Source organism: Triturus cristatus, chromosome 6 (genome assembly GCF_964204655.1).
Source record: "Triturus cristatus chromosome 6, aTriCri1.1, whole genome shotgun sequence".
In the NCBI taxonomy this organism is placed as follows: Eukaryota; Metazoa; Chordata; class Amphibia; order Caudata; family Salamandridae; genus Triturus; species Triturus cristatus.
In genome coordinates, this window is record NC_140589.1 from 1399891299 (window position 1) to 1399904603 (window position 13305).

Sequence of the window (13305 nt, forward strand, 5' to 3'; positions counted from 1 at the left end):
GGCTTCTTAATAATGCACTGTGCAAGACACACTTTGATGCCTAAGTAACGTTAATCGAAGTAATCAAATTGATCAGCTACCTCTGTAGTGCACACGAAAGAAAGAAAGGACAAGGGTTGATGGAAAGTAGCTAGGCTGGACTTTAGTTCCCAGCTTATTGCTGGGCCTCTTATGTGATCTTGTGGGGTTTGCATGATTGGTCTGTGTTATGTTTACTCATCGGTATAGCCTATGGGATAGGTGTTCTGTTTAAGGTCTCAGACCATCAGAGTTATGCAATCTGACAGATGGCTCTGCAGTTGGATCCCTTAGTCTGTGAGATAGTTCTGCTGTTAGTGACTAGAGCTTGTAAGTATTGCTATCTGAAGCGTCAAAGTGTATATTTTGCAATGGGAGACATAATTCCGCCGACTGTTGCCAGAGCATATTCTGCGTGAAGTGACCGCTAGCTGTAATGTCTAAAGTAATCACTGATAATATCTGAATATCCATGTAATCAGCTATTTTGCCTAAAGCCAGATTGTGTCAGGTGTGTTAGCTCAAGCTTGTAAAGTTTATGAAGTTTGAGCTATAACTCTACTTAAAAGCATTGGCATGTAATATCTGTGTAATGCAAGGGGTAGCTCTGGTGTTTATTGATATCACTTTTATGATATGTGTAACCTGATGGATTGCGGTGAAGTGTGAAGATTGATTTGTTAAATTTTTGGTCACTAGAAGAATAGCTCTGTTGTCTGGAGCCAGCGCCTGTTGGCCTTTAAAATGTTTAGAATAGTTCTTCTTTGTGCCTGATGCATTATGTGACGTTTAAAACCCACCTAGCTCTTAGAATCTACTTGGTAAGATGAAGGGAAGCAAGCTGTAGAAGTGAAGACAGATGCTACATACATTTTTTAATGTGATACACTGTTAGTGGCATATACAGAGATTTTAACTCACTATATCACTGTCGCAGCGGGGAGTCTCAGTTAAATTATCGGTTTAAGAAGACATATCTACCAACCCATCAGGGAGAAATCCCCTGCTGTCTCTGTCTTTAGGTCTGTGGATCTTTGACGTAAGTGGGAATTAATAAGGAGCTGTGTATCACCATATCAATAGCATCACAATTTCTATTCTAATCTTTAGTCAATGATGAGAGTTTGATATGGTTTTAAAGTATAGTATATTAATGATCTTTTAGTAGCTCATCTTTATTAGAATTTGCATCTAAATTCATCAATATCAATCAGTATCATCAATAATCAATATAATCAATAATTGAATAAAATGCATTAAGCTCATTCCATAAAGGAAAGAATCCATATTCTAGGAATGAGGAAATAGAAAGATGTCAGTCGGAAACCCATAAAGAATCTCCAGTTCGAGAGAGTGAAGTCATAATCATAAAACTTCAGCCTCAAAGTTAAAGAGAGATTCAAGAAACTGTAGTCTCAGCACGAGCAGTCTGCTCTGTCGATAATGAGCAAAGAATGATAGTGTAAAGGAAGACAGGAACCCGGAGCCAGCTCTACTCTTGGGGCAACCATCATTATAGAGTTCACAATCTAAACTTTTATAGCATGTTGCATCTTCGTTCTTCTGTCAACCAATCAGCTTGCAATGTCTTCATGAGAACAGGATGGCATTCCATCTTTTCATCAAAAAATACAATAGTCCACACACAGCAATCATCAAACTTAGTAGTAACAAATTCAGGTTCATGGAGGTTGCTTTATCATCTAAGTCTGCTTTCCCACGTTAAACTTCATCTCTATCGTCCTAATATCAAATCTCTAAACAATAGTCTATGTAGAAGTTAATACATCAATATAACGAAAAACAAAACATTTAACATAATATCTTTTCATATTGTCTAAAGAACATACCATTTTCTTGTGTGAACTCTTCAGAACCTCACTGAAAACATTGTCTAAATGTTTGTTAACAGCAATTTGCATATTTAACTCTCCTGTAAGGCCAGTGTATATGTTGTAGAATCTACACCCATGGCATGGAAAGTTAAATGTCTCCTGTGGTCTGTAGCACTTACTGTGCTATCCACTACTGTGACAAGCAAAACATGTTTTCAGGCCTACTAATGTTGCCTGACTGATGCAGTTTAAACCTGCACTCCAACCTGTCAAAGTAACCCTTTTTGACAGGGAAACCTCCCTTTTAAGTATTAATTCCCTCCTATTAAGACTTGTAGCCCACAATGTAGGGTACATTATATTTATAAATGAGACGTGTAGAAATGTAATGTAACCATGTCCCTACAGTGACAGGCCACCAAAAGCAGTTTTCGCTATGGACGGCTCTGGTTGTCCTGTGAGGAAAATTAGAACACAGATTAAAACACTAATTCTTATATCTTAGATTTCGAACAAGCTGGAGAAATGATTCAACTACAATCTTTAATATTTCTTAAAAATGCAATTCAGTGGTGAAGTTAGAGTTGAATAAATATTTAGGAAACATAACTTGTAGAAGGCTACCTTTTCCCTGTCTGAAGCTCCTTGAGGCTACTTTGCATTAACCTGCCAGCAGCTGCCTTGCCAGTGCTTGACCTTAATGAAGTGTTGTTCCAGAGCAGAGACAATGGCTTGGGCCTGGCAACTGGAAGAGGTAGGTGTGGAGAGTGTGATGGATATCAGCTCTGGAAGGGCATCTGAGGGAAGTTCCAGAAACTTCATTAACTTGAACAAGACAGAGGTGAAGCTTGCTCTTTCATTGTTTAGTGTTAGGGGAGACAAGGGGAAGGTTTGTTCTTTAGCCCCCAGATAGCCAAATGGACACCTGTTTAAGCAGGGGTGGGTGGGGGAGGGGGGGTTGACTTGTCCAAAGACCACTTTCGGGTAGCTTAGGAGGTGGGGACTGTTCCATTCCCTAAACATACTCCCTGCCTGGCACAAGCTCTCTCCAAGAGCAGAAGTCCTGTGTCATCTTGATTTACCCCTAGAATAGTGCATTCTGGGCCAGTTTTCTGTAATACACACAGGATTTCCTGCAAAAGAGGGCAGGTTTGCCTCTGGGAAGTTTTTACCCATTGTTTAGAGACAATCCAGGAGTCATCACCACCCACTCGCTACTAAAATGCACAGAAATGGGCCTCGCCATTGGCACTTCAGAACACTCTCTGGACCTGTGGAAGAACAACTTTTTCCGCTCCAAGCTTTTCCTGCCACAACCAACTGTTTCATCAGGGCCCCGTCCAACGGCTGTCCGGCTTTGAGAGAACATCCTCAGGGACTGCCTGCAACCTTGCCCTGCTAAAGGAATTCGACTTCCATTTCAGAGACTAAGTCAGAAGGTAAAATCTTTTACTGGGACAAACCTGATGGGTGTATCCGATCCACACTCCATCAAGGTCAGCCTGATGTTACATGTTGGTCCTGTCACACTCTAACTGTACCTTCTATTGGTGCATAACTTTTTCTTGGTGATTTTTCTCTTAAATATTTTGTAATTCATACCTCAGGTTTCTATTTTGGGGATTTTTGTCCTTTTGGTTCAATTTGTTTATTAAACTTCTCTATATTTTTATAAATTGTTGTGGGATTTTTGTTGTGGTGTGTTTTTGACTTTTTAACAGTTTTGGTACTTCTAAATGCTTTATTTGTTTTCTCTAAGTTAAGCCTGTCTGCTTTGTGCCATAGCAACCAGGGGTTGAGCTCCGGTTTAAATTACTGAAGTTTTTACCTAGAACTAACAGGTTAGGGACATTATTGCTTGTGGAGATCCGAACGAGGCGTGGCAGCGAGTGGGGAATGGCCGAAGGGCTCTCTGCTGTTACAAACTCACCACCAGTGCCACTGCTTGCCTCCTTGTCCCGCCGTGAGGGAAACGGCGGAACTTTGCCTACAACAATCAGGGGGCTTAGCGAATCGACGCTGAGCGTCACTAGAGGGCGCAGAGGTGTATAAATTTTGGGAGAGCCTCCCGCAGCGCGGGACGAGCTTAACTTTGTTTCTTCTCTGCCAACAGCGAGTGGGGAACGGCCGAAGGGCTCCCTGCTGTTACAAACTCACCACCAGTGCCGCTGCTTGCCTCCTTGTCCCGCCGTGAGGGAAACGGCTGAACTTTGCCTACAACAACCAGGGGGCTTAGCGAATCTACGCTGAGCGTCACTAGAGGGCCCAGAGGTGTATAAATTTCGGGAGAGCCTCCCGCAGCGCGGGACGCGCTTAACTTTGTTTCTTCTCTGCCAACAGCGAGTGGGGAACGGCCGAAGGGCTCTTTGCTGTTACAAACTCACCACCAGTGCCGCTGCTTGCCTCCTTGTCCCGCCGTGAGGGAAATGGCTGAACTTTGCCTACAACAACCAGGGGGCTTAGCGAATCGACGCTGAGCGTCACTAGAGGGCGCAGAGGTGTATACATTTCGGGAGAGCCTCCCGCAGCGCGGGACGCGCTTAACTTTGTTTCTTCTCTGCCAACAGCGAGTGGGGAACGGCCGAAGGGCTCTCTGCTGTTACAAACTCACCACCAGTGCCGCTGCTTGCCTCCTTGTCCCGCCGTGAGGGAAACGGCTGAACTTTGCCTACAACAACCAGGGGGCTTAGTGAATCGACGCTGAGCGTCACTAGAGGGCGCAGAGGTGTATAGATTTCGGGAGAGCCTCCCGCAGCGCGGGACGCGCGCGGGCCAAGGGGGGGCCCGTCCTAGCCCGTCAGTGCCAGGAACAGGCAGGGCAGGGCCTGTCCGCTAAGCTGTCGGGTGTGGCTGAGGGTTGTGATTTATGATAAGGTGGGCGGTGTAGCAAAGGCACCTTGATGAGCTAATTTATTACCTTCTATTGCAGTATTTGTTTCCTATTCTTCGCTATAGGCTGCTGAGTTGGCACTTGGGGAAGGAGGGCTGTTTTTGCGTGGGGTGGGCTTTGGATTTGCTATAACATGACCAAGAGGAGGGCTGTCGATAAGGTGGGGGGGACACTAGATGATTACTTAATCAGGGCTGAGTCGGCATTGAATCTTGAGATCCAAGCTGTGGAACGTAGACTCTCTTTAGATCCCGCTTCTTCATTACCTTGTGCTCAGATACAGGATGACCCACTCCTTTCTAGCAATCCTTGTACTGTTGTGAGCTCCACTACACCCCCCATGCTTATTTCTCCTATCTCGGGGACGTTGGATACGCCCCAGGGCTGTGATAGTATCTTGAGCTCTCCCAGGGTTACAACAAGAGGGAGGTTGGCCCATAAAGGGAAAATGAAAGAGGCTCCCAACAAAAAAAGTAAAGGCCAAGGTATTAGTAAGCAATCTGTCGTGCTGCCCCAATCTGAGCCTAGAGGGACATCCGTAAAAGGGAAGAGTCTTGATCCTAAGACCAATACCTTGACTCAGGTTACGATCCAGCCTCTCTTGGATTCTTTAATTGCTAGTCTTAAGGACCATTTAGCTGGCCTTTTAGAACCTGTCTTACATAGATTGGATATAGTGGCCGGAAGGTTGGATAAGTTAGAAGCTAGACTTATTGGTGACAAGATTTCTGTCATAGGGCCACCCTTACAGTCAAATGGGGTGTTGTCCGTTGGTCTGACCAATGAGGTCTGTAATGTTAGACCGTCCAAGCCTTCGGGGGTCTTGTCAGCTATCCCTCCTATAGGGGAAGCGAAGGATCATAATCCTGGTTCGGAAGTGGTCTCAGTTAGGGGTACCAATCATCGCGACGAGCAAAGTCGCCCCCTTTTGGGTAATAGGGTTGGTAATGAGGACGTGGGAGCTGGGGTTCCTAATACTCTTCCCAATTTACATCTCCCACCCCAAGCCACTCCCTACTCCATAGTCTTTGCTAATGTCCCACCTCTTATAGATGGGACTTATGAACATTGGTCAAACCTCAAGAACAAATCCCTGCATTATTTGGGTACTAAAGTAGGGAATAGCAAGGCCTTGTTCGATGATTTCAAAATGGTGAGGCGTATTAACTGGATTGGTCAGTCTTACAAGTCCCTACCAGGTGACTGTGTGGTGTTGAGCTTTAGGTCCCCGTCATTGGTCGAATACATATTAGATGTTGCCTCCCACCAACCTTCTGTGTCCAATTTGATTAAAATTCTCCCACTAGGCTTCTTTTATAAGCCAGGGTGTATCCACTTTACGGGGGATAGTCGTGCTATCTCGAGTTTCCCAGCAAGGTTTAACCAGCCCATTTTGACTTCTAATCGCTTTGATATCCTTTCAACACTGGAGGATAATGATTGACGTAGGGCTAGTTCTGCTTGTCATCTATCGATAGAACCTGGGGCCTCGGCTCTGTCATGTCAACTGAGCCCGGATATTGCCATGTTATCGATTCCTAGAGTTTCTTCTTGCATGCCTAACCCCTCTGTTTCTATACAGCCTTCTTTTGGTAGTTTGGATGACCCACTGGTTGTGCCAGGTCAGGTGGTGGTAACCGGCCCTGTAAGTTCGCCCTTGAAGTTTGGTTCATGGAATATTGCAGGCTTGGGATCCAGGCTAGATATTCCTGATTGGGCCACCTTTATTGACGACTTTGAGATATGGTCGTTTCAAGAGACTTGGGCTACGGTCCCCCTTTTTCATATAGGTTTTTTGAACTTTTTTAAACCTGCAGTTAAGGGCCATAGGGGTAGACCGATGGGCGGCCTAACCACGTGGGTTCGCCAATTTGAGGGTGTTTCTGTGGTAGAGGTCCCAATCGATAGTCCAGACATTATGATTATTAGGGTTCAATCTCTGAATGGCCTTAATCTCCTTAATATAAACATTTATGTGAGGGGCCTCCCGGTGGTAAATGCTCTCCCACTTGTCTCCTTTTGGAGAATTTTTTAGGGTTCGAATTGAAGTCCATTAACAAGATAGTGGCTGGAGACTTCAATATTTGTTTTGAGCCCTTGGGTGTTGACAGCGGGGATCTAACAGAGATTGAAGACTCTCTCTGGGGTGTTCCCCAGTTGGAGTTGGATCCTGTAAGGAAATGGACACAAGCGGCCCTGTTTATGAAGGGTTTATGTCTAAATCAGGGAATGAGAGCCGTTAATGGGCGAACCAAATCAGATAGGTCAGGGAGGATGACCTTTGACAATGGTAGAACTGGGAGTCGAATTGACTATATTCTAGTCAATTTGGAGTTGTGGTCGCTTATTGATGATATGGTAGTAACAAGCAGAGTAGAGAGTGACCATAATCCACTTGTCCTCTCTATCAATGATAATAGCTTTACTGGCTCTCTTACTATTCATGAGGCCTGTGCCTCTGTGGATGTTATTCTCACTAACGATCAAAGAAGGGTGAGATGGCCGAAAATCGCCACTAGCGAGGCTTCTCGGGTGGCCATCAGGAATCTGGTCAGTAATACCATGGTAACACTCAACCGGCTGAAGTCCCAAGACTTGATTAAGGGTAATATACGGGAAATTCACAATGTGCTCTTTACTGAACTAAAATCTTTTTTTGTTAGAACTACATCTCCTATCGGTAAAGGCAAAGAGTTGAGAACTTGTACATGGTTCAACAAGGACTGCAGACTGGCCCAAAGTGCCCTGATACAGGCCATTAAATCTAGATTACCTACCACCATCCAAAAATGTAGGGCTGCATACAAATCTGCCCAACTAAAGGCCAAGCAAATTTGAGATGAGGACCGTTGGAGGGAGCTGTATCAGGCTTGTCAAGACCGTAATATGGTCCAATTTTGGCATCTTCTCAAATGGGGCAATTGCCCCTCGGATATTCGGCCCACTACCTATGTTGAACCACAGTAGTGGGTTGCGTATTTTGAGGAGCAGTTTATGGTTAGTGATAGGTCGTTTTTCAATATTCCTCTATCTAATCCTGAAACCCCCCTGGAATTCTCCCCATGTGAGGTCAAGTCTGTTTTAAAAAGTATTAGGAGTGGTAAAGCCCCGGGTCCCGATTGTATCCCTGCCGATTTATTCATCCAAGAGTAAGATGTATGGGTCCCGTACCTGACTATGCTAGCAAATGGCCTTGCGGGTGGTGCTGCTGTCCCCGACTCGTGGCTTGGGGCAGAGATTCTGCCGATCTATAAGAAAGGCGATCGCTCTGCCCCGGCCAATTATCGACCGATTAGTCTTATTGACGCAGTACAAAAAATTATAGCCCACCTTGTACTGGGACGTATACAAAACTGGATGATTGATTCTAATGTGCAGACCCCTCTCCAGGCGGGGTTTCGTTCACATATTGGGACCCTGGATCAAGCTTTTAGGGTTGTACTTTTATACTGGAAGGAGGTTTTTTTGGGGGGTGGTAAGCTCTATGCGGCCTTTGTGGACCTACGGTCCGCGTTTGACCTCGTGCCGAGGGCCAAGTTATGGGAAGCACTTCTGGAGATGGGCATGCCCAAAGAATTGGTGTCTTTCCTGGTTACTATTCACGACAATACGTATGCTCGTGTTCGTTGGGGCAAACCAGGGGAGGTGACGGACAGATTTAAAGTATCCAAAGGTGTTCGTCAAGGGTGTGTGCTTGCCCCCACCCTGTTCTCACTATTTATCAACAGGGTCATAAGTTACTTCGCCAATCACCCGACTGATGCTCCCTCCTTGGCTGGAATGAAAATTCCCCTACTCATGTTCGCAGATGATACTCTTTTGATTTCAAAGACAAGACAGGGCTTGCAGCTAGCCCTGTCTCGTTTTGAGTTATTTTGTCGTGAACATGAGTTGGAAATAAACGTAGGAAAGACGAAGTTTATGGTTTTTCGAGGCTCTAGGCGCGTTAAGGCGCGGGTATGTTTGGGTGGCGTCAGTTTGGATCAAACGGCTTTGTTTACTTATTTAGGGGTTACCTTTAGCGAGACCTGTAGCTGGTCACGCCAGCTGGACCTTCTCGCTCTTAAACACGCCCAATTAGGTGGAGCTCTGTTGAAAGAGCATAGTCATTCTTTAACAAAACCAATAGCTCCCCTAATGAAGGTTTATGGCTCCAAGATCCTTCCTGCCATTTTATATGGTGCCGAAATGCGGGGCTTTAGCAATTTGTCCAAACTGATGACTGCCCAGAACAAATTTCTCAGGTCAGCAATAGGGCTTCCACAATCAACATCGCGCATTCCATTATTATATGACTTGGGAATCCAGCCCCTAGAGGATATGGCAGGGTATAGACCCCTGGCGTTTTGGCCCGCCTGTGGACTACACCCGAATTATCTATTTATGCTAAAGCCTTCTTGGAAGTTAAAGTGCTCGAGGGTTCTCATAGGATATCCTGGCTGTCTGGTGTTAAAACCCTGCTGACTGATCTTGGGATGGGTGACCTCTGGGCTAACCCAGACACTGCTGTTTTCCCCACGAAAGTTGTTCTTAGGGACGCCTATTGGTGTATGATTAAGAACAGGAGATTTGCCTCCCTCTCGGGTAGCTCCATGACAGCTACATTTTTTGCACTTAAGGACGAGTCCGTTTACGAAGGTTACTGGGACACCATTATGAAACATCTTGATCGTAAACTGTATCATCAGTTTAGAGTGGGCGCCCTACCACTGTGAGGGCTCACTAAAAGCTGGAGCCCTCTTGGTAGTGATAAGTGCCCCTTTTGTGTGGATAAGATCGAATCTATGGATCACTTTCTTTTTTGTTGTCCAACATACCTTCTTCTACGACATATATGGCTTCGTCCCGTATACAGATTGATGAGTACCCGTTCCGCTCAGGTTGCCAGTAGAATTTTGAAAACGGATACATCTAAACCTGTTGTTATAGGTGTTGCCAAATTTATCAGCTGGGCTTGGATTCTTAGGTTACGGAAACTTAATCCTTGATATGTGTCCCACTTGGATTTAGTCATTTTTAAATTAGTGTTATCACTATGGTTTACGGAAACTTAATCCTTGATATGTGTCCCACTTGGATTCAGTGTTTTTAAATTAGTGTTATCACTATGGTTTTAGGATAGATTTGTGTGTGTTTTACAAATTTTCACTATGTTTAGTCATCATGTTTTAATAATTCGATTACTATAAAATATTCTATATGATCTGAATACTTTTATCTTGTATTGCTATATGATATTGTACTCTATATGAATCTTTTTAATTATGTATAGTATGTCTTTTATGATGACAATCGAATAAAGACTTTTTGACTGACTGACTGCTTGTGGTGGACTACCATCCACCCGAACTAGTAAGCTACTTTCTAACACACAGTATGAAAGTATTAAACGTATTCCATCAGAGCTCCTTGAGAACTTAGTTTGAAGACAGTTTGTGTGAAGATTGCGCTAAACAGTGCACACTTTGACACCGTTTTATCAATACTTTCGGTATGGGAGAGAGCGAATTTAACCTGCAGAAGTGTTACTTCTCTCTCAGCTTTTGTATTTGGTAAAATGCATGGTGGGTCTTTACAGCGCACAACATCCAGAGCTCAGCCTCTGCCACACTGCCACTACGTTTATGCATTGGCTTGTTTTCTTTTCTTTTTTTCTTCTTTGTATTTTTGTGGCATGGTTGCAGTAAAAACTCCCACCCTGGGCTTTGAGTGGTAATGAAAAAACTGGGGGGTGTGTGTCTCTCAAAGGGGCGTGGCCAGTGTGTAATTAAGGGCGTGGCTTAAAACATGTAAGTAAAATTCTGTGCTTCGCATAGTGTGCCGCCACGACATGTATTTTGCTGTTTCTGTCATTGCGTCCAGATATATGATACAACAAAGTAACATCATACCTACAATTCAGGACTGTTGGCCTGATCACCGCTTTCTGCCTCGTAGGGACCTCAAAGATGCTGTTGTAGAAACCCTGCCTTGGAACATAGCATACGATGTTGTAAGCACTGCCTTAGAATGAAACATACGTAGGTGACGCTTCCCGTCACGCTCTGGGGGCCATGCTTGGTGTACAGACATAATAACCTTCACGGGTGCATACTTCGCACATTGCCCACAAAGCAGGCTCACTGGCCAAGATGTCATTCTCAGGAGCTGGATTTTTTTTTTGGTCAGCCAATGCGGTAAAGTCCACAGCTTTAAACGCAAAGAATCATATTTAAAGCTTTACTTTCAATACCTATTTATTTCGGATACTCTAGCGCCGCGCCTCCTCTGTGCCCGGAAACCCCCTTCATGATAAAGAACAGACGATGCTGTCGTCTTGTCAAAGATGCTAAGCTACATCGCTCTTCGATGTGATGAAAGACTGTGGTGTGGTTATAAAAAAATGTAAATGTACCGTTAAAAATTATCTTTTTTTCTTTAACTGTGCCTCTGAAGTAAATTAGAGTTACATTGTATTTCACGTTTGTCATTTACTTTCCAAATGTATAATATGTTTCTTTTATTTAAATGTAGATAAGTTTAGATTTAAAACCAAGAAATAGGTGACCGCTCTGTGTGTGTGATTTGTTTATCTAAATTTGTTTCTCAATATTTCTTATGCAGAAACGTTGACAGCTCATGAAGGCGGAACCAAGGTCCCACCGTACCTGCTGAGGTAAGGGGACACGCATGCCTAATGCGAAAGCAAAGACCCCAAATGACCAGTGCTTAAAATATCTACGAACTTCAGACAGGAGGAAAGTCGTTTTGCTTCATCGTAATGTCTCGCAATGTGGGTTTCCCTCTAAGAGAGGCATGGGGAATGTCATGTATTGAAAGCAGTTGTCATCTTAAGACTTTTTCTGCACCCCGCAAGACGTATTTTGTGGCTCCCTCTTCAGAACAACTTTTTTTATTGTTCGTTTTCTGCTAATTCAAGTCTGCAGGATACCAAACAATATTATATTATATGGCTTATTATCAGTAACGAAGTCCCACTTCTCGGCAGGGGCCCTGCGATCCTTAATGTGGCACTGGGTGGAGAGAGTCAGAGAGGATGAAGCAGGGATAAACAACTAGAGGTGATAAAGGGAGAGACATCACTTTCCCAGAGGCCCGTTGCATGGTGTGGGCCCAGACAGTTGCCCACTTTGCCTATTCCTTAAAGTGTCTCTGACTGAAAGGTAGTTTTTAGGTCGAGCCTTGCAGCAGCGCGCATGCGCCGTCACTCTGCGAGGCACGCAGTAGTTGAGTATGCTGTGTAAGCCTCGCCCTCTCTCCGTCCATACTTTTCATTGGCTGCTGTCATTGTCCTTGGTAAATGCTGGCTTCCGATTCATTATGAGGCTTGTTAGTCCCTCCTTGTTACCGCCTTGTCGCCATTTGTTACCGCCCATGACGACTCGACCTCTTACTTTGCTCCGTACATGGTCAGCACTATTTTGTTTATGGTCGCTTATGGGGACAATGGCAGATGCTATTTTATTGTATTTGTATACTGAGCGCGGCGCCCGCTTTAGGGACACCGCGCTCAGTTTATTTATTTATTTATATTTAACTTTTATGTTGAGCATGGTGTCCACTCCTGGGACACCGCGCTCTGGTTATTGTTTCTTTTTTTTAACTTTCATAATGAGCACGGTGCCCGCTTCAGAGACACGGCACTCTGTTTCTTTTTTTTTTTTACTTTAAAACTGAGCGCGGTGCCACTTCAAGGACACCGTGTTCGGTTTCTTTATTATTTTTTTCAACTTTGAAACGGGCGCCGCACTCAATGTTAAAGACACTGTGCTCAGTGTTAAAGTTAAAAAAGAAACTGAGTGTGGTGTCCTTGAAGCGGCGCCGCGCTCAGTTTTAAACTGAAGTAACCCTTTGCAATGCAATAGTTCTCGCATTTACGTAAGTTTAAGCTATTGACATTGTAAATGAGAATGCTTTTTATGTATGTTTTAAAAAACAAACATAATCGGCATTGTCACTTACAATGCCAATAGCTTAAACTCGCGTAAATGCGAGACCTATTGCATTGCAAATGCTTGTTTTATAACCTTGCAGTGCTCGTAAATGGCATTTCATTCAGTAAACATCCCCTGGTGCAAGATTGTATCTTCATTCATAAGCACATCTGTTCTCTAGCTTTCCTGAATGCCCGTTCTGCCTTTCATCAGGACTCCTTCTGCCGCTCCCAAGGATGGCCGTGATGCCAGCATGCATCACCCTATCTCTGCAAGTCTGAGAAAGTGCTGCTTTGCAGTCCCAAGAAGGTGCTTGCAGCACTGTGCATGTAGAAAACGCATGAAAAGTCTGATTTTAGAGGAGTGCGCCTGTCGCGCGTGGTACATTCAAGCATTGGCAAGGCCAATAGGTCTGGCTTATGAATGCACTGTCTAGCCAGACCTAGAAATCCATGTAGGTTAAGGACTGCCCTCCTCACATCGGTGCTTCTGCCAGAGAAAACACCATAAATTATCTAGTGACTTAAGACACTGATAGAGCACGATGGTAATCTTCCATTTGTAGGGGTGCATTATAATCAGGAGTAGTTTGCACCTGAATTTATTCTTTTGTCGTATTAACATGAAA

General features: G+C 44.3%; 1 protein-coding gene across 4 annotated transcripts in view; it reads left to right on the forward strand.

Moving 5' to 3' along the window:
* ARFGEF3 (ARFGEF family member 3) overlaps window positions 1-13305 on the forward strand; it is a 515806-nt gene that overhangs the window by 58540 nt on the left and 443961 nt on the right. For all 4 annotated transcript variants that reach the window (XM_085612422.1, XM_085612423.1, XM_085612424.1 and 1 more), the window contains exon 2: window positions 11347-11398. In XM_085612422.1, coding sequence (XP_085468548.1) covers window positions 11347-11398 — 52 coding nt within the window. The remainder of the gene's footprint in view (window positions 1-11346; window positions 11399-13305) is intronic.